General features: G+C 34.0%; 2 protein-coding genes and 1 long non-coding RNA gene across 3 annotated transcripts; 2 read left to right on the forward strand and 1 right to left on the reverse strand.

The window, feature by feature from the left end:
- The first annotated feature begins 2,776 nt into the window (after window positions 1-2,776).
- Window positions 2,777-4,038, forward strand: LOC112513819. Its single transcript, XR_003069309.1, has 3 exons — window positions 2,777-2,843; window positions 2,951-3,073; window positions 3,927-4,038. It is a non-coding gene; the product is annotated as an uncharacterized LOC112513819 (long non-coding RNA).
- Window positions 4,039-10,168: 6,130 nt separating this feature from the next.
- On the forward strand, window positions 10,169-14,317 carry LOC112513208 (protein-tyrosine-phosphatase PTP1-like). Its single transcript, XM_025119402.1, has 8 exons — window positions 10,169-10,362; window positions 10,453-10,549; window positions 10,670-10,758; window positions 10,884-11,030; window positions 12,421-12,555; window positions 12,689-12,837; window positions 12,930-13,071; window positions 14,052-14,317. The coding sequence occupies exons 1-8, from the start codon at window positions 10,207-10,209 to the stop codon at window positions 14,130-14,132; spliced, it is 996 nt and encodes a 331-aa protein (XP_024975170.1). The 5' UTR covers window positions 10,169-10,206; the 3' UTR covers window positions 14,133-14,317.
- Window positions 14,318-16,902: 2,585 nt separating this feature from the next.
- LOC112513430 (protein-tyrosine-phosphatase PTP1-like) lies at window positions 16,903-21,908 on the reverse strand. The gene is made up of 8 exons (XM_025119694.1): window positions 21,730-21,908; window positions 21,543-21,639; window positions 21,336-21,424; window positions 21,064-21,210; window positions 18,648-18,782; window positions 18,370-18,518; window positions 18,136-18,277; window positions 16,903-17,133 (listed from the first exon to the last, which is right to left on the reverse strand). The coding sequence occupies exons 1-8, from the start codon at window positions 21,883-21,885 to the stop codon at window positions 17,053-17,055; spliced, it is 996 nt and encodes a 331-aa protein (XP_024975462.1). The 5' UTR covers window positions 21,886-21,908; the 3' UTR covers window positions 16,903-17,052.
- Between the last annotated feature and the right edge of the window lie 204 nt (window positions 21,909-22,112).

Consider the following 22,112-nt stretch of genomic DNA (forward strand, 5'->3'; position numbering starts at 1 on the left):
AAGCATCATCGTGTGCTCAGTTTTATCATCCGTCTTCTCTGGTTCCTCGAAGCTCAGGGATACCTTTAGATGAGATTGTGAAGATTATGACAACTAATTCTCTTCAATTTTAGCAGGAAATGCAAAGTTCAACATAACGCATTCAAGTTCCAACAAGAAACTTAAACTCGCATCCAGAACTTAGAGGCGACAGTTAGCAAATTAGTGGGTGAAAATATGCAGGGTACTTATTTGACAAATTTAATTTAATAAGAAAAATCTGGGAAGGTAAAATCTGGGTTTTTGATTAAACTGTTATCTGTTATCGCATCCTTATGATGCGATGACTTAAAGTTATCGCATCCTATTGATGCGATGAAAAGTGGTTATAGCATCTTTGTGATGCGAGGAGTATGTTTGTCGCATCATTGTGATGCGACAAGTTAACTTATTGCACCAATGTGATGCGAAGTTGGGTTTATCGCACCAGTGTGATACAATGAGATGAGGTCCTCGCACTAGTGTGTTGCTAGGAAATGGGGTTGTCTCACCCATGTGATGCGAGGAAATTACATTTTCATCTATATGATGCGATGAGTTTTATCAGAATGTGTTAGATGAGTTATTGGGTTATTTGATGCGATAAAATTGGTGATTTCTCATCTTTTAGATGCAACAAAAGAGGTTCGTTTGATTAAAGTTTGGTTTATTTGTCATTATTACAACTATGAGATCCTAAATATGATTTGGTGTTTATTCACTCTGTAATAGCAAGCAAATAGATTTTATATCAAAGGGCCTTTGGCCTAGCGGTATGTGAGTCTCTGGCCTTCTAGGAGGCCAGGAGTTCAAACCTCACCAAATGTGAGGAGGGTGTGTGAGTTTATTTGTTCAATTTGCCGTATATAAATATTATATATTAAAAAAAAGTATTTCTCACTAGACCTCAAGTTCTAACCCTCATTTTTGGTGTTTTGAAAATGTGCATTACATGACGGGCATAAGTAAAGGATAAGGGAAAGAGAAATTGTGAAGAGTTATATTTTTCTGCATGAGATGTTAGGATAACATGTTATCTGTTGTATTTGAATACTTGTTATGTGTACAAGTTTTGTATAGGGATTTTGGTGAAAATTTTTGATAGCTATTTTGTAATGTAACTTTTGTAAATAGTGGGACCAATTCTGTAAATTATATTTCTTGATATATGGAAATATATGTTTATATGCAAATGTGATTCTGGGGTGTTACATTTTAACCAACCACAGACTACCGCCGAATATATCCGTCACACATTTTATTTAATTAAATAATTAATTAAATAAATCAAAGCCAGATCACCGACGAATGATTTTGCCGCTGATTTAATCCGCCCAATTACTTAAGTATTGATTAAGGAGTTCTAAACAAAGTGAAAAAAAATACCATCGCATTAGCGACGAACATATCCAACGATGATTACTTATCTGCTGAGAAAAAGATCATCGGATAACCTTTTTGCCATAATGCTCTTCTCACGTAATTCACACCAACAAACCTTTTTGCAATAGTACTCTTTCGCAATTAATTCGCACCAGCCGATTACTGACGGGTTTTACCGTCGATAAAACCATCCTATTTTAAAGTGGTATTTATATGAATATAAGTAGAATCTTGTAAATCATTGCAAGTCTATTGAAAAATACGACAACAAAGAAGAAAAAGAAAACAATGTAGAAAGTTTTTTTTTTTGAAGTATATAATATTTATATACGGCAAATGCAACAAATAAACTCACACACCCTCCTCACCTATGGTGAGGTTTGAACCCCTGACTTCCTAGAAGGCCAAAGGCTACGATACCGCTAGACCAAAGACCTTTTGGTAATATATAAAGTTTAGTTTGTAGGTAAATTGCAATAAAATAACAACATATTTTTTTATATTTAAAAGTATTTACAAATTAAAACCTCTATGGTTTTTACATTTTATTATTTTGCGTAATGGAGTTTGAATAAACTTAATAACAATTTTAATAAATTTTAATAATCTATTGATCAAATCGAATAATATGAAAGTATGGTGTGTTATTTATTATAAGTTTTCATGGGTTGTTGAATGATATCACCTCATTAATTTATAGACAAAATAGAGTTGAAAATTAAATCATATATAGTCTGCCCTAAGATTCCCTCGTCATTGTATATATCAAACAAAATTGATGTTGTTACCACTTCTATTTGATATATATATATATATATATATAGGATTGGGTTCACGTGAGACCAGCCTGTTTTCGTGAGACCCGTGAGACCACATTTTTACACATAAACTTCACAGCAAAAACGCTGTGAAGGTTTAAAAAAAGTCGAACCTTTACTTCACAGCAAAAACACTGTGAAGGTTTTAAAAAATTACCTTCACAGCATTTTGCTGTGAAGTTTCAAGTGTAAAATGCTGGTCTCACGGGTCTCACGAAAACATGCTGGTCTCACATAATCCCAAGTCTATATATATATATATATATATACTATCTTATAATGCATTTGGCTAAAACTCTTAAAACTCTTAAACTGTTAAAAACAACTTCTATTATTTTAAGTACAACCTACTAAAGCATACTATCCTAAACCCGCTCTTCCTAAACCCAATCCCATTTTTATCGCCCCTAACCCAATCGTTTAATTCCCAATCCCAGATGACGATGGAAGTAGGATTGAAGAAGATGACGATGGAATGGGATTGAGAATCCCATTTTTATCTTCCCTAACCCAATCGTTTAATTCCCAATCCCATTTTTATCTATCGCAACCCTAATCTCAATCCTACTTCCATCGTCATCTTTTTCAATCCTACTTCCATCGTCATCTTCTTCAATCTTCCAGGTAATCATGGTTCTGTTTACACTAATCTAATTGTGTTCTCAAGTTTAGGGTTCTATTTACACTAATCTTAATCGAAATCTGACATGCGTTCTCGAATATTTTTGTAGGTTCTCGAATATTTGGTTTACACTGTGTTCTCGAATCTGTCTGTTTACACTGTCTTCTCGATTCGTTCTGCTTACACTGTGTTCTCGAATCCATCTTCCTTCAACCTTCAATCCATCTTCCAGGTAATTATTTGGTTTGCATAACTTTAATGTTTATTTCTGCTTACACTGTGTTCTTGAATCATTCTGTTTACATGTGGTTTTTTATTTGGTTTTGCACTTTATTTGTTGGTGTAAATTTTATCCAATTTTTGACCAAGAAAGGGAAAAATCCCAAGAAAATCACAGTAGTTTCATTGTAAGCTTAAATTAATGGGTTTAGAAGGAAAATATATAATATGAGAATGGTGATTGATAAAACTAATTGGTTCATGAAGATTTTGTTCATCCAAGAATTTAACTTTTTTAGCAACCAAGAAATTCTTGAGCAATGGTGCTATGAGAACTTATACATCAGGCATTGGAATCATATATAATTCTTGAGGTCTGAATGTGTGTATATATATATTTATGTATATATATAGCACTTCATTTGGATTATGGAAAAATAGAAAGTGTACCTGGCCATGGACTAAAGCTGCAATGGCCATGTACCAGGCAGTGTAAGTGGTGCCAAGGCCAAGAAAAGACCAAATCCTGTAGTTGTGGAATGAAGGAATGAAGACATTGGTGGCACTTTTTTTGAAATTAACATTTTCCTTCTATTTACTGCTTCTATACTCAACATACAACACACTTATAAGATAAGCAGTCCAACTGCCAAGAAGCCCATAAAAAATCTGAAGAACAACATTTGTGCCACCTCCACTTGAGAAAAGGAGTATGGTAGTGTTAACAGCATTTGTGCCACCTGCATAAAACACAACTGACTTTGCTTGGTAAACATCTACTAAAAGTTCGTTTATAAACGCTTGTCAGTGGCGAGATTGGTTTCAACAGCTCTTGGTTCAACTGACTTTGCTTGGTTTGCCATCAGGTTTTGCTTCAATGGATTAAAATTTGTTATGTTGGTTTTTGGAGGAATAAATTGAGTGATGAAATTCGGGCACTCAGAAGGTCTGATGAAACGAGGGTGATGGATTTCTCCGGTTAGGTATAGTTCCATTCTCTTATCATCTAATTTCCTTTTTGTTCTTTGATTTCCTCTTACAATTTTTGTTTATGTGTTGTTCTTCATCAGGGATTGAAGTTGTATGTAACTACATATATGTATTCCCGATCAATTGTATTTTGAAAGCAGTATAAGAGTCGTTCAATTTCACCCAATTATCATTCAAGAAACCAATCAGGTTTTTTAAAATTGACTGGGATGGTTCTCTCACAGTTTTTTAATACCCAAATGTGTGAAGATACAGTCTCATTTCAGTCTTCGGGGCAATCCCTTTTATGTATTTAAATCTGTGCCATCAAGGGAAATGCATTAAATATATGGTTTCTGTTGATGAAGGCTTCTGGCCTTTAATTTTATGAAAGGAAGTCCATTGAGACAGAGTGTTTATTTTTAAGTTATTCTGCTTGCTTCCAACAAGAAGAATTGGCTACCAAGTTCACTTGATCTGATTATTTTGAATTTATATACTTGGAGTTCATGTAAAATGTGAAAATTTTCTTGTGCAGTAAATAACCCACCATCATAGAACTCCTAGAATTAGGATGATGTTGCAAATCGCTAATCTATCTTTTAGCTGTGTTTATTCTGTACTAATGGTTAGAACTTCCTTTTGGGTTCTATCCAAAACTACGTATTCAGACAAAATAATGGATGTTTCCATCATGGCATTCAGATCTTCAATAAGCTCAAGTTATTGTCATATAGACTTCTTTGGTCTATTGTATTTGCAGGCATGATCAGTTAGAGGGTTCTTAGGGTACCTGTTTATCCCCATCACTTGGCGTACTTAACTGATTACTTGCATTAGACTTGATAGTGAACTGAACTCCTTAGCAACAACCTCTTCCCACTTATAGTAGTAACAGTTGGATAGGTCTTTACTTTTGTTGTCTTTGCAACAAGTGCTTCCACTTTGATGCATGCTTTTTGCAACTACTTTCGGTGCCTCAACCCAAACAATAAAGTTTACCCACTTTGACAACCCATTCTAAGTCCCATCAAGATCATTGAAATTAGAACTTTTGATGGTTTGTGTGACTTTTAACTTCAGGAGCTTATCACCTTAGGATTAGTCGAATTGCATACACGTTGATCTGAATACACATGGTTATTAAAAATATGATATTTATTGTGAGTAATGTTATATTTTTTTTACTTTTCCCATTTTTTTTACAATAATGGATATTAAAGGGTCGTTTACCAGTAAGAGTCACCATCCTCACTTACGTAACATTCCCTGAACATCAAATTGAATTGTTGGTAAACATTTTTTACCCGGTAAGTCCTAGCCATGTAAGATTATTCTTCCTCACTTACCGGATAAGATTTTCGGTCCTTGCTACGCCTCTTACCATGTAAGATTACCCAAAATATACTCTCTGAAGCATTTGATTAGCAAACTATTTTGGTCTCTGTTTTTTTTTTGCTGTAGTAGGATGATAAATATGAAGAGATGGTGAAAAGATACGGTCTTACAAAATGGTTTATCAAAGCGAAGTCTCTACCCGGTCGTATTGAGAAATAGTGTCATGAAAGGTATTATGATGAATGGTTAATACTAAATTCCTTTTTGTACCATCAATTTAATACTCATGTTAATGTTTTGATTACTTTTTGGGTCCTTCAATTGTTATTTTTAAGTTGGTTTGTTGTTTCTTTTTGACTTAAAAGAGTTTTAGATTAACTATGTTTCTTTTTACTCTCATGGTCTTAGAACAAACATCATCATACTGGCATTTTGAGACACAGTGTTCTCTATTGAGTTGTTAGACCATCTTGAGAGCGTACATGCTAACGAGCCGTTTTAAGTTGGTTTGTTGTTTTTTTTTCTTTGCCACCACAACCAGGTGCGACATTGGTGGCGGCGGTGGTTGTGGAGGAGGACTAGACACTACTCTTCTTGATCATCAAGCCGTTAACCACACCTTATTCAACAATTTTCCAGATTTAGATATATGTAAATGTTCTTCTGTTTATCCAACTTCCATACGAAAACCTGAACATGGTTTTATCAATTTATGTTGGAATTATTGGATTTTTGTGTTGTTACAGTTGGGAATTGTAGTACGAATCAAAGGAAAAGGGTAAGAGAATATGTGATGAATCAATTCATGTCGAACCACCATCAACAACACTATTTCTTCTCAATCCTCTGGTTTTGCCATCTTTGTTATCAGAAGACTTATCCAACCTAATCCATCAACAAGGAGATGAAATTGAGCATTATCTTCAAGTCCATGTAAGAATTCATTAAACAAATTGAAACATATGGATTTGCTTTTGGCAATTTGATAGCTGAAAATGGGTTTCTTGCAAGAAGAAGAGCTTAGGCGTAAATTTGCAAAAAAGAAGCAACAACACTATTTTGTGCTGATCGGGGCGGCAAAGGAGTCGGCGTCACAAATGATAAAGGGACAAGGAGGTAAAGGTGGAGAAAGTCATTTTGCTCAAGCCGGTCTGGAGGCTCGGGCATCGCATCTTAGCGCGGAGGCTCTTTGGCAGGCAAAGGCGAGGGCGCAGGAGGCAGTTTCGACATCGCTACAAGTTCAGCTGCAGCAAGCCATCGTTACCATTTTAAACGCTATGTTTAACGATTCTCAGAAATTTCAAGTTCTAACCGACAATGCTTTTTGAAAGCTCGATGATTGTTGACTGCTTGTTCTAGCAAAACCAAGCTTCAAAATCGTTAAAATTTACGGCTCCCGCCGCATTGCGCGGGTACACAACTAGTATATATATATATATAAAGTGTTACAATAAGTTTATAAAACATTTTTTAGATGCTTTAACAAGTTTTTTATAACGTTTTTATGACACCCTAAAAAAAAGATAGTCTAAACCGAAAATATCTAACAAGGACCAGAAACTTAAATAAAAGAAAATTTCATCCAACGAAAGTAGTAATATAGCGTTTACAATACAGCTACTGCGAGGATAAACAACAACCTACTAATCTAGATTATTCTAAATTTAGATTAACGACGGGTGTTTCTATCAAACACCAAAAATACCGTAACATCAAAACGCAACGCTCAAAAGTAACTAAGGCTAAAACTACAAAAGAGCCTTTAACGAACCGGCGCCCCTCTCAACCCTTTATAGTCCTGCCGCTAAAGGAACCTGATAAACAAGTCATATTAAGAAGAAGTGTTAGGCTTACGTCTAGTGAGTTCAACCGGCAGGATAAATGCATAAAAGAAGTCTTTGCATAGTAATATACGTATATAATACAATGACGTAATTTAAAACAGTTTAAGGGGACGGTAAGTCCAAGACATAATATGGTGGGGCCAAAAAAACATCCGAAGACGACGGGGGAGACCTGATTTACCATTGATTATGACAGACATATAGTAAGTCATAAATCAACGTTATAGAGCATCACTCACAGATTTAAATACCATCGACATCAACCTAAACCAGTCATGTAGTCGGTCGTGATCTTAAGCCCTTTATCTTGGAAATTACATAATAATCACAATGCCTATTTTCGAGTGGGTGAGAAAGTGGCTCGGAAATTACATAATAATCACAATGTCTATTTCCAACTTACGCCATCCTTCACACAAATGCAATGAAACAACTTCATGCTCCTAAACTCAGCACTTTATAGTGTTAAACTTGAATACGTATCAAAAGCATATTAGCACTCAGTTATCGGTAAGATTTTCTTTTTTTGCATGTGCCAAGACTCAAACGGAAAGTGCCCATTTTATCATTAACGAACTCTAAATTAAGAGCGAGAGGGTTTTAGCATTCAATGGCCAACAACACCTTGATTTAAGTAATTTACTGAGTGATTAAGACTATTTACCCAAACTCAACTGATCATTAAAAATGAGATTACTCAGAGCTCACACTTTTGACCTACAAGTGTTCATTTCATCTAACAAGTAAGTGCATGGAATTTTAGGCGTAAGGTAAGCAAATTACTCCATCTCAATTAGTATAAAGTTTCCTAAAAATGATCAAGATGAACTCACTTTTGAGGATTTGGAAGAAATTCCAATCTCTCGGAATTAACAGGTAGACGAAAACAGTAAGATTTGCACTTCTAGCTTCGAGGGGGCAGTAGCAGCGTTAGGAAAGAAGGGGTGGAGTGCCGGGCAAAACAAAGTACACAGCAGTGCCTGCTGTATGCGTGTGACTAACGAAGAAGCAGCTCAAAGTGGCTGCTATTTTGGCGAGCAGCAAGAAATAGTCTTAACAGAGGCTGCTGGTTGGCGAAGCGAACGAGGGACAGCAACAGACTGCTGTACGGCCGAAGAACAAAGTACGAATTCCGCGGTAGTTGCTGGTTTGAGAGGCAAGGTGGCGGTACCAAAGGCTGCTGTTAGAGCAAAGAAAGCAGAGGAAACAATCCCTAAGACTTGCTGTTCGAGGCTGTTGCTTACCGGCTGATGAGAGATCCAAAGGGCAGAAAAACTGCTGTTTTCTTCCGGCTGATGTGCGGCCCACAAGACAGCTCGCCGCTGTCTTCTTCCGGCTGCTGTGAGACTCACCAGACCGCTCAATGCCATCTCCTTCCGGCTGCTGTTCGAGGAGTGACATGAAAGCGCAGGTAGCTCCCGCTGCTGCTGATTTGGCGAGGCACTGAGAGTACGCAACCAGCTGCTGATCGATGGTTGAGAAAACACAGAAAACACAACACTTGCTGCTGTGTGGCGAGGCTACGAGGGAACAGCACAGAGGCTGCTGTCCGGTCGAGAAGGTGCAGAAAAATGCAGCACCTGCTGCTGTTTGGCGAGGCAGCGAAGAAGCAGCCATGGCCGACGCTAAATGACTAACTCTGGGTGCTGCCGGACCTTCCAAAGACTAAGATTTAGATGGAACTCACCACATCTCTCTCTCTCTCTCGAACCGCAGCTGCTGCAGTTCTTCCTTTCTCTCTTTTTCAGCCTTCTTCTCTCTTTTCTTTTTCTTCTCTAGTAAAGGTTATATCCAGACATTGCAGAGACAAGCTCATGTTAAGAATCCTCACAAATACTTTTCCTACCTAGGCCACTATACCTATTAATTGACTATCCACATACACAAACTGAATTGGATATTTCAAATAGAGTTTCTTAGTTTTTACCATAACTCTTGGGTCTTTATAAAGCAATTCCTCTTCAACAGACAGGTGAAAGTGCTATGTGAAGCCATAGAACCAGTTCCATAATTGATCTCCTAATCCTGACTCTACTGCCAAGTCTTTCCTGCATCACTTCCACATAGGAGGCTAAGAGTGCCTTTTAGCATATAGAATAGCCAATATTAGACCCCTTCTTTTAATTAGCAGGTAAAGACCCAAAAATAAGAGGGATGATCATTCCCAAAGAAAAGAAGGTAGAAAGGCTAACATAAAAGCTAGTAGCTAACTACCCCCCCCTCCCCCTCCCCTTTTTTTTTTTCTTACACACCTCAACCTCACATTTCAGTCAAAAAAAAAATATAAGTACACACACATATATATATATTCTCTTTTGAAAGACCCAAAAATAAGATGTTTTTAGTTCCTATTATAAATATAAACGAGAATATAATACCTCAATTATGGGAAGAAAGCTTCGGTTGCGAACATAAAAGAGAATGGGGAGAAATTTCGGGTGTTACAGTTTTTAAATAAAGTGTCGTATTAACTATTTTATGCGACACTATTTGAGAAATATCTTATAAACACAAACGTCCTATAAAAAGATGAATTTATATAACAATTCTCAAAAGGGCCCTATAAAACAGCTAATATGATATTTTATTTTAAAAACATTCTTAAAAACTTGTTAAAACGTCTTATAAACCTATTATAATGTAAACATGTAAACAATGATGTCATGTTTCAAGTCATCTGGATGCTTATTCAAGATAGGGAACTGGCTTCTTGACATGTTGTGGGTAGAATACTATTTTTTCTTGACTAATAATGATGGGTATAATATACAAGGAACTTTGTTAAAAGTTAGTGTATATATTAAGTTAATCAACAGCTAAGATGGAATGATTCATGCATATGTCGTTATTCCGTTAGAGTATTATCATACAGATCAAAAGAAATATATATACATTCTTTTGCTAAAGAAGAAAAAGGGTGGAGGTCACCTGCCCTTTTATAGCAGCCAAGACCTATCATCCCTTGTTCACTTTGTCTTAAACCAGTAAGTCATCCATGGCTGCTCCTAATCCATTTGATATGTCTACTGGTTTTCCACCAAAGCCCTTCCTCAAACCTTATCAACTCCGTCACTGCATCCAGGCTCTCAAGTTTTTCAAGGCCAAACAGACTGATGAGAATTCGATTAAGAAAGAGTTCTCCCTTTTGCAGGTCACAGCCACGCTGTGTACGATATTGTTGGGTTAATTTCTTTTCATTATTCACAAGTGATTAATCATGGCTCCTGATCCTTTCTTACAGGACAACCGGATGAGCGTGGAAGAAGTTAATAGTAGGTGCTTGGAGGCTAAACTACATGCCAATCATACCAAAAACCGCTATGAAAGAGTTGTACCGTGTATGGTGGTCATAATCTTTTTTTTTTTTTTGTCTTTTCACTGCAGCCAATTAATTAAGAATTTAAGATTATGTTAGAGAAATAATTAATATAGATTGGTTTCGAACTCCTTTGTCTCAGTTGATGCAAATAGGGTTGTTCTTGATCGATGCAAAGATCGCAGGTCATCAGCAACGGGATACATTAATGCTAGTTATATAACATCAGAGGTCAATGATTTTCTCCTATATTCAATATAATATCTTGGGCTAGCTGCATGCTAAAAGTTCTGTATTATCTAGGAACACATCTAAAAGTGTTTGAACTTAATGAACGGTTCCATCTATGATTGTAGGCTAATGCTAATCCATCTGAAAGTGTTTCACGTTTCATAGCCACTCAAGGCCCAATTCCTCAAACCTTTGATGATTTCTGGGAAATGGTACTCCAGAAACGTTGTCCAGCAATTGTCATGCTCACTCGGCTAGTTGACCCACCCAAGGTATCCAATTCTATATATTATCTCCAGCAACTTTTGTAGTCATATATATAGCATTCATTTTGCTAACCAATGGTACGTATTTGTTTCTCCATCCTTACATTCCAAATATCAATATAATTTTTCTGATAATTAATAGTTTGTATGATAGAATATTAGTGATACCAATATGAAAAAAAGTTATTAATTCATTTTCTACTATTGTTTATTGCTCATTTTAAGTTTTTTTTATCTCGGGTCTAAGGCCATTTGCCTATTTCTAAATCTATCCGCTTGCTTCCGTGCCTTAACAATTCAACATCCAATGGCTTTAAACTTTAAACTTTGAGCTCACGACTTTGCTATTGCTACATGTTTCTATTGGCTATTTTAATTTATGTTGATCTTTATTTGTCTTTTTGCATAGGAAACTTTGATAATCTTTTGCATCATTCAATCTGCCATTGACTTTCTTGATTACATCATTTACTCAGAGAATACTTGGTTAATCTGTCATTGATTTGAATTAGCCACCAATAATTTAGTCACCAACTTTTGTGATGGTTTTGTAATGGATCACCATTTAGCAACGGATTTCTCAGCGAAAAGTCCGTAGGCAAAAGTCTTCCATTTAATAGTGACATATAACAAACACGAATAAGATTTCAAGATATAACCGACACACTTTTGACTCTTGGTGGAAGTTTATTTTGACTCTAAAAATTTATAAACAATGATGAAACACATTAACATAAGGTGAAATAGAAACTAAAACGATTTATATTGTTGCATATAAAGTGTTATTTGTAACAATCAACATTATGACTAAAATTATGTCGATCTTTATATGGAAGGTATATGTATTCTAGGATGTCTTTGATGACAGAAGAGATTGATGATGCCATGTATTGAAAAATATATATTAGATATTGATTTAAAAACTACTATCCATTGATTTTGTGTCTATATAAGAATATTCGAAAAAATTGTTTTATAAGAACTGTTAACATTTCTAGTACATATTAAAAAAATCATTTGTTTGATTTTTTTCATACTTATCGATGACCCTTGTTCTAAATATACCATTTTCCTATAAAAATTCAGGCACGAGCATGACTCTATGTACATGTATTGTACTTATTACTGTCGTATAAAAATGGCATATATATGAATTAACATATACTATATGCTGCATATCTTGTATGTTGTTGAAATATATTCATACTAATGCAATATGTCATATATACTGACATATGAAATTTGTTCACACTAATGTAAATACAATGCGTTGACATAAAATTGAAGAGTAATCTCTAATATGTCATGTGACTCATGTCCTACTTATGTTGGTTATGTTTCCAATCTATCTCTTCGTGAATATATACCTAATTTCCAGTCTTAACTCTATATCCAGGTCGAGATGTGTGGGGACTATTTTCAAGGAGATAATGGTCGGGGATTGTTTGGCAATATATGTACTCTTACCAACAAAATAATAATAACTGACAGTTCACTTGAGTTGCGCCATCTGGAGGTGAACTATGAAGAGGTCAGCCAATCATATAAACCTAGCTAGCATTCTAGCTTAAGATATAAAATAAATGGTCTTTTATAGTTTATGAAACAATCAAGAATACCTTTATCTTTTGGCATTGATTACTGTACATTCTGCCTTTATTCAGTCTGAGGATCCTCCTCTGCCTGTTTTGCATATCCAATATCCTGAATGGGCTGATAACGAAGCTCCTAGTGACACCTTGGCTGTTCGAGAAATCTTTAGAAGACTATGTCATCTGCCATTGTCCCAAGTGCCAATTGTGGTCCATTGCAGGTTGAGTTCATCTTTACAATGATATGTGTATTAAAGATACATGTCTTGAGAGATTCTATATATGTATCTGAGAAATCTTTGATCTTATATAGTGCTGGCATTGGTAGAACTGGAACATATTGTGCAATTCATAACACCATCCAAAGAGTTTTAGTCGGAGACATGTCTGCTTTGAATCTTGCTGAAACAGTAAGTACTTTGAGGTCCCAGCGGTATGGGATGGTCCAATCATTGGTATGTCCTTTTCTCCAGTGTTTAATTCGATTATTTCTATACATAAATCTAACTATTATTTGACTCACTCCAAAAAAATTAGGTTTATAGGAATTAAAATGTCTTAATAGACTGTTTTATGTATGACTTAAGTTTATAGGATCAAACAATCGTGCATCATACCATGAAAAATGTTTATTAGACATTTTTTTTGGTCTGGTAGCAAGTTTTTTAGGATGTTTTAAAAATAAAATATCATATTAATTTTTTTACGTGACATTTTCGAGAAAAGTCCTATGAACATATTTTTTATTGGACACTTGTTTTTATAAATACACATTTTTTAATAATGTTGTATAAAAAATTAATATAACCTTTTATTCCAAAAGTATCCTAAAAAGCTTCTTAAAACATTAAAAAACGTCTTATAAACTTATTGTAAAATTATAGTTTTTTAGGCATATCTTATAAACCCAAGTCTTATAAAGTGATTTACTAAGAAACTTTGACGTCCTATAAACCCGATTTTGTTGTAGTGAGTTTAGTAATCATAGCTTAGAGAGGCAACAACCACACCTTGGTTAATCTATGAAAACTTAAATGAAAAACGACTCATTGCATGCATTTGTCCCCATTACAAACAAATTGATGTTAGCTTGATCGATTGTTTTATTGATAGTCTTTGTTGAAGATTGTAGATACTCAAGACCCAAGAGTAGTGAAACACCTTTGGCTAATCTATGTGTTAGTTTAAATTATTAGAAGCTGGTGCACTTTTAGAAAACTGGGTAGTTTTACTATGGCTAGAATCCGTTGGTGATTTTTGATGGATCATCGACAAAAATCCTACAAAAACAGTGAATTTTATCATTTTCGACGGATCCTAAATTATTTTATTTATTACTTTTTAATTATTTACTTGTGAGGCCGTTGGTAACAATATGACTTAGTGGACTGCTTTATTTATATTTATATCATGATACTCAGATTTTATGCTTCAGAAACAATATGAATTCATCTTCAAAGCTATTGTCGATGAACTTGAAGACCTTATCTCGGGTTCTACCACTCAAGAAAGCTAGACAATGATGGCATCTTATCTATTTATTTCCTTGTGTTTGTTTCAATTTCTTTTCTTCTTATAAATAATGGTCTTCATTTGGGGGTATATAAGGAAACAACTTCTAGATTCCTTTGGGTGGTGGTGAAGTGTTTGTATATCCTATCTTTTTAAGACTCCGTTTTGTTTGGAATTTATTGGGTTCATTTAATTTGGTTTTTACTTATTGAAACAGTTCGGAATTCCACAACTTGTTCTTTGTTTATTATTATTTAGTCTACTACATGTTAAGTATTACTTTGCAATGAGATTAAAATGTAGAAAAAGATTGCCCCTATACAAACCAAAATTTAACAGATCAAAAATATTATACCACCATGATACATTTAACAACAAAATAAGATTTCAATAAATTTTGTTGATTTTAGTAACTTTAGAAAACAATAAAATATTATAAGACATTCAGATCTATGTAGAATGAGATATTGGAGAATGCTGCAAACTTGAGTTAATACTTGTGTATTTTCTCATCATGCATAATTCCAATACTTGATTCAACTGTTCTTAAAATTAGTTATTTCCATATCTTATATATTCATTGATATTTTTCGATGAAAATACACTCGTTTGAAATTCTAATTGTTTTCATTGTGTGTTATTTTATATCAATGTTTCAATTTTTATCAGAAATAGTAATTGTGATTTGTTCTTCACAACTAAACATTCTAAGTTTTGAATATTTGTTGATAAACATTGTGCATACCGAGTCATTCTGGATAGCTAGCGTTTGAATTTGTTTTTTGATAATCCTAAATAGATATCTTCGTTGTTTTAGCTTCTAAACAACTCAGTTCAGAACTATTCTGCATATATGACTTCTGAATACATCGATTTAGAACTCATTCTTCATTATCTTTTTATGAGATTTACCATATATATCTCTGAATATGCAATAATTTTCTAAGTGCTAAGAATTTAGAAGTTTCAATGGTCAATCTAGAGTCGGAATGACCTACCCATGAAACAGATCCCTAGGTTAGATATATTTTGAAAGGGAGTGTTTGAGGTAAAATATTGAGAGATTGAGTGTTTGTGAGCTAAAACAAAATGGTGAGTGTGTGACTGGACTTAAAAGAAATAAATATAGTACTTTTTTAAACCGAAACAGTTAACCAACTAGCTATACAATCTATTCATTCTCATTATTTGAAGATGAATATTGAAACAAACGTGGACCCAGTATCGACAACTTGTGTCACCCCACCTAGCTACTTAAGTATCTCACAAAAAGATGTTTGTTTCATATATCATGGAGAATCATCATATAATCTATGTATTCTTCATTCGGAAAATTCTGATATTAAAACAAGAAAACACATCTCCGGTCTTTGAACTTTATTCTGTGCACATTGAGTATATTGAGCCAAATATATCTGCATGATAATTTTCTTTGACACTTTCACGAGTCTTTGTGATTCAAATTGCATATATTTGTGATATTGCCAGAACAATTTGAGAAGTTAGTTCTGAAACTTTACTTCAGTGATAATTGGGAGTCATATTAGAGATTCTTTATTGTCAATTTTGAACATAGGCCACACAACTAATTTTAGTTGATGTGATATAGTTGCTAAATGTGCTTCTATATTAGAATTTTGCCCAAGATTCAAGGGGAGTGCGATAATGTGATGAAAAAGATTTTTTTTTTTCAAGGGGAGTATATATGAAGAAGTTTGTAAAGGATAAAATTTCAGTCTTTGATTGTTCATGATGTTCAGGATTCTTCTGATCATCATTGGGGGGGGGGGGATTATCAAAGATATGATGCAAAGGTATGAAGATATGAATTAAAAGTGTTATTTCATGAGGAGTAACTTGATTAAGGAAGAGAGATTCAATCAAGTGAAGATACTTTCTGAACATTATTGCTGATTGTTGAAGAGTTTTTGAATTGTTGTGTTTATGGGGGAGTGAATGTGAAAAGTATTTCTAATATGTTTTTTGGAGAGATTGTTGAAAAGATGATATGTTTGCTTTAAAGAGAAATTATTTGAAAGTCTACAAAGTTTAGGGAGAGATTGTTAAGAAAGTTCTTTTCTTGAAGAAGGTTATTAAAGATCAAAAGATTGTTAAAAGCCCGAGAAAGATCATGAAGAATTGAATTTTTGAAGAAAGAGAATTTGTTACTCAAGGGAGGAGTTTTTACAATGTTCTACAAGGAGAAGAATGTACAAACTTTTAAAAGATAGATTTTGAAGATATCAAGATGTTGATAAATTCTGAAGATTGTTGCAGCTAAAAAGTCTGAAGAATTTGTTGATTTTTTAAGCTTCAATCTTGACATGGAATGCCACATAGTCATCGTGTAAATTATAATTATTGTGTAGGCCAAATATGAAGAAAATTATACAAATGAGGTTGGAGAGAGAAGTCTATGTCAAAGTGTGGTTGCTTAAGTTAATGTAAAAATTGAAAAGATAACTTAGTATTTTCCTTTTTGAATCAGAATTGTAGATATTATATGAGTCTCTGTTTTTTCTCTCTAGAAGTTGGTTGTCATTCTTATACTTCGCATTTAGATTTGCAGCATTCTCCAATATCTCATTGTACATAGATCTGAATGTCTTATAAGATTTATTGTTTTCTAACGTTTACTAAAATCAACAAAATTTATTAAAATCTTATTCCGTTATTAAATGGAGGTATAATATTTTTGATATGTTAAATTTTGGTTTGTATAGGGGCAATCTTTTCTACATTTTAATCTCATTGCAAAGTAATACTTAACTTGTAGTAGACTAAGATAATAATAATAAACAAGTTGTGGAATTCTGAACTGTTTCAATAAGTAAAAACCAAATTAAACCACCCAAAGGAATCGAGAAGTTGTTTCCTTATATACCCCCAAACGAAGACCATAATTTATAAGATGCCATCATTGTCTAGCTTTCTTGAGTGGTAGAACCCGAGATAAGGTCTTCAAGTTCATCGACAATAGCTTTGAAGATGAATTCATATTGTTTCTGAAGCATAAAATTCGAGTATCATGATATAAATATAAATAAAGGAGTCTATTAAGTCATATTGTTACCAACGGCCTCATAAATAAATAATTAAAAAAAAATTAGGATCCAACAGAAATTATTAAATTCACTGTTTTAGTCGGATTTTTGTCGATGATCCATCAAAAATCACCAACGGATTATAGCCATAGTAAAACTACCCAGTTTTCTAGAAGTGCATCAGCTTCTAATAATTTGAATTAACACATAGATTAGCCGAAGGTGTTTGACTACTATTGAGTATCTACAATCTTTCAACAATGACTATCAATAAAACAATCGATCAAGCTAGAACATCAATTTGTTTGTAATGGGGACAAATGCATGCAATGGGTCGTTTTTCATTTAAGTTTTCATAGATTAACCAAGGTGTGGTTGCTACCTCTCTAAGCTATGATTACTAGACTTACTACAACAAAATCGGGTTTATAGGTCGTCAAAATTTCCTAATAAATCACTTTATAAGACTCAGGTTTATAGGATATGCTTAAAAAACTATAATGTTACAATAAGTTTATAAGATGTTTTTTAATGTTTTAAGAAACTTTTTAGGACACTTTTGGAATAAAAGGTTCTATTAATTTTTTATACAACATTATTAGAAAATGTGTATCTAAAAAAACAAGTGTCCAAAAAAATATATGTTCATAGGCCTTTTCTCGAAAATGTCATGTAAAAAATTACTACGACATTTTATTTTAAAAACATCCAAAAAACTTGTTACCACACCAAAAAAACGTACAAAAAACTTGTTACCACACCAAAAAAACGTGCTATAAATTTATAGTAATAGTTTTCATGATATGATGCACGATTGTTTTATCCTATAAACTTAAGTCCTACATAAAACAGTTTATTAAGACATTTCAATTCCTATAAACCTAATTTTGTTTCAGTGAGTCAAATAATAGTTCTATTTATGCATAGAAATAATTGAATAAAACACCAAAGAAAAGGACATACCAATGATTGGATCATCCCATACCGCTGGGACCTCAAAGTACTTATTGTTTCAGCAAGATCCAAAGCAGACATGTCTCCGACTAAAACTCTTTGGATGGTGTTATGAATTGCACAATATGTTCCAGTTCTACCAATGCCAGCACTGTATAAGATCAAAGATTTCTCAGATACATATATAGAATCTCTCAACACATGCATCTTTAATGCACATATCATTGTAAAGATGAAATCAACCTGCAGTGCACCACAATTGGCACTTGGGACAATGGTAGATGGCATAGTCTTCTAAAGATTTCTCGAACAACCAAGGTGTCACTAGGAGCTTCATCATTAGCCCATTCAGGATATTGGATATGCAAAACAGGCAGAGGAGGATCCTCAGACTGAATAAAGGCAGAATGTACATCAATGCCAAAAGATAAAGGTATTCTTGATTGTTTCATAAACTATAAAAGACCATTTCTTTTATATCTTAAGCCAGAATGCTAGCTAGGTTTATATGATTGGCTGACCTCTTCATAGTTCACCTCCAGATGGCGCAACTCAAGTGAACTATCAGTTATTATTATTTTGTTGGTAACAATGCATATATTGCCAAATAATCCCCGACCATTATCTCCTTGAAAATAGTCCCCACACATCTCGACCTGGATACAAAATTGAGATTGGAAATTAGGTAGATATTCACGAAGAAATTGATTGGAAAAATAACCAACAGAAGTAGAACATGAGTCACGAAGAAATTGATTGGAAAAATTACCAACAGAAGTAGAACATGAGTCACATGACATATTGGAGAGTACTCTTCTATTTTATGTCAACACATTGTATTACATTAGTGTGAACAAATTTCATATGTCAGTATATATGACGTATTGCATTAGTATATGAATATATTTCAACAACATACAAGATATGCAACATATATATGTTAATTCATATATACGCCATTTTTGTACAACACTAATAAGTACAATATACGTACATAGAATCATGCGCGTTCCTGAATTTTTATAGGAAAATGGTATATTTAGAACAAGGGTCATCGATAAGTATGAAAAAAAAAATCAAACAAATGATTTTTTTTTAATATGTACTCTAAATGTTAATAATTGATTTTTTTTGAATATTCATATATAGACACAAAATCAATCAATAGTAGCTTTAAATCAATGTCTAATATATATTTTTCAATACATGGCATCATCAATCTCTTCTGTCATCAAAGACATCCTATCATACATGTACCTTCCATATAAAGATCAACATCATTTCCAAATAACACTTTATATGCAACAATATAAATCGTTTTAATTTCTATTTCACCTTATATTAATGTGTTTCGTAATTGTTAAAAAAAATTAGGGTCAAAATAAACTTCCATCAATTTCAGAGTCAAAAGTGTGTCGGTTATATCTTGAAATCTTATTCTTGTTTTTTATATATCACTACTAAATCGAAGACTTTTGCCTACGGACTTTTTCCTAAGAAATCCATCGCTAAATGGTGATTCATTACAAAACCGTCACAAAAGTTGGTGACTAAATTGTTGGTGGATAATTCAAATCAGTGGCAGATTAACCAGGTATTATCTGGATAAATGATGTAATCAAGAAAGTCAATGACAAATTGAATGATGCAAAAGATTATCAAAGTTTCCTATGCAAAAAGACAAATAAGGATCAACATAAATTAAAATAGCCAATACAAACATGTAGCAATAGCAAAGTCGTGAGCTCAAAGTTTAAAGTTTAAATCCGTTGGATGTTGAATTGTTAAAGCACGGAAGCAAGCGGATAGATTTAGAAATAGCCAAATGGCCTTAGACCCCAGATAAAAAAAAAACTTAAAATGAGCAATAAACAATAATAGTAAATGAATTAATAACTTTTTTCATATTTTTTCCTCGATGTAGTTGGTACATTTTGGCCCTTTCTTATCTACTAAATTCTCTTTAGGCTATTATTATAAACTAAAAAGAATTTGGTCCTTTTATATACTAAAGTTTTTGGACTACTATACTACTTAAATAAAATTGACTCCTTAACTTAATTCGGGCTTGGATGGGTGTTTGTTGGGCAGCCTCCTCCGAGTTGACTACTACCTTTTTGCCTCGAGTCAGAAGCACCTTCTTAGAAGAAGAGTCATGATCAGAATCTGACCATAAGAATCAAAGATGCTCTGGTCGCTTTACTTAGAGACTGACTGAAGGTTCAGAGCTTTGAGCAGAAAGTTCAGAGGCTTTAAGTTTACATGCTTCTGATCTATACTTAGGCAATTTTAACTAAGTTTTAGAATCATTTCATGAAGGGAAAGAGAACATACTAAAATTCAAAATTCCTATGTAAACATCTTTTGAAAATTGTCTGGAACGTCTCGAAACTAAAAAATCCTAAGTAAACCACCGACAGGCACGGTACGTTGGACCCTATAGGGGCGCTGCCCCTAGGACCCCACAAATCTCCCTTGACACCCATGTTATAGCAATGTAAAGTGATAAAGTTAACATTTGTGAGTTTGTACTTTGCACCTCTTAACTCACTTATATTTTGACTTTTCATCCGGTATATCTCAAATAAATCGCAATCACATTAAATGATTGATGACACTAAAATCACCAACCTCAACATTCTAGGACAATTTGTACCCGTCTAACCTCCTTTGGAGGGGGCGCGTTATCCTCAATATTGTTGACCCCCCCCCCTCTTAAGAGCTCTTTTTGGGGAGAAATCTAATTGGCTTCCGCAAATTCTCAAAATGGTATCACTAATATTCTATCATACAAACCATTAATTATCAGAAAAAATATATTGATATTTGGAATGTAAGGATGGAGAAACAAATACGTACCATTGGTTAGCAAAATGAATGCTATATATATATATATGACTACAAAAGTTGCTGGAGATAATATATAGAATCGGATACCTTGGGTGGGTCAACTAGCCGAGTGAGCATGACAATTGCTGGACAACGTTTCTGGAGTACCATTTCCCAGAAATCATCAAAAGTTTGAGGAATGGGGCCTTGAGTGGCTATGAAACGTGAAACATTTTCAGATGGATTAGCATTGGCCTGCAATCATAGATGGAACTGTTCATTAAGTTTAAACACTTTTAGATGTGTTTCTAGATAATACAAAACTTTTAGCATGCAGCCAGCCCAAGATATTATATTGGATATAGGAGAAAATCATTGACCTCTGATGTTATATAACTAGCATTAATGTATCCCGTTGCTGATGACCTGCGATCTTTGCATCGATCAAGAACAACCCTATTTGCATCAACTGAGACAAAAGAGTTCGAAACCGATCTATATTAATTATTTCTCTAACATAATCTTAAATTCTTAATTAATTGGCTGTAGTGAAAAGACAAAAAAAAAAAAGATTATGACCACCATACACGGTACAACTCCTTGATAGCGGTTTTTGGTACGATTGGCATGTAGTTTAGCCTCCAAGCACCTACTATTAACTTCTTCCTCGCTCATCCGGTTGTCCTGTAAGAAAGGATCAGGAGCCATGATTAATCACTTGTGAATAATGAAAAGAAATTAACCCAACAATATCGTACTTAGCGTGGCTATGACCTGCAAAAGGGAGAACTCTTTCTTAATCGAATTCTCATCAGTCTGTTTGGCCTTGAAAAACTTGAGAGCCTGGATGCAGTGACGGAGTTGATAACGTTTGAGGGAGGGCTTTGGTGGAAAACCAGTAGACATATCAAATGGATTAGGAGCAGCCATGGATGACTTACTGGTTTAAGACAAAGTGAACAAGTGATGATAGGTCTTGGCTCCATCTTAGCTGTTGATTAACTTAATATATACACTAACTTCTAACAAAGTTCCTTGTATATTATACCCATCATTATTAGTCAAGAAAAAATAGTATTCTACCCACAACATGTCAAGAAGCCAGTTCCCTATCTTGAATAAGCATCCAGATGAGTTGAAACATGACATCATTGTTT

Source organism: Cynara cardunculus (assembly GCF_001531365.2).
Source record: "Cynara cardunculus var. scolymus isolate 2C chromosome LG 5, CcrdV1, whole genome shotgun sequence".
Lineage (NCBI taxonomy): Eukaryota > Viridiplantae > Streptophyta > Magnoliopsida > Asterales > Asteraceae > Cynara > Cynara cardunculus.

Bases quoted from the DNA above. Each gene is read 5' to 3' on its own strand.
- LOC112513208 (XM_025119402.1), top strand. From the start codon at position 10,207: ATGGCTGCTCCTAATCCATTTGATATGTCTACTGGTTTTCCACCAAAG. The intron at 10,363-10,452 runs GTCACAGCCACG...CCTTTCTTACAG, and splicing joins AAGAGTTCTCCCTTTTGCAG to GACAACCGGATGAGCGTGGA. The intron at 12,556-12,688 runs GTCAGCCAATCA...GCCTTTATTCAG, and splicing joins TGGAGGTGAACTATGAAGAG to TCTGAGGATCCTCCTCTGCC.
- LOC112513430 (XM_025119694.1), bottom strand. From the start codon at position 21,885: ATGGCTGCTCCTAATCCATTTGATATGTCTACTGGTTTTCCACCAAAG. The intron at 18,783-21,063 runs GTATCCGATTCT...TTTTGTATCCAG, and splicing joins GGCTAGTTGACCCACCCAAG to GTCGAGATGTGTGGGGACTA. The intron at 18,519-18,647 runs GTCAGCCAATCA...GCCTTTATTCAG, and splicing joins TGGAGGTGAACTATGAAGAG to TCTGAGGATCCTCCTCTGCC.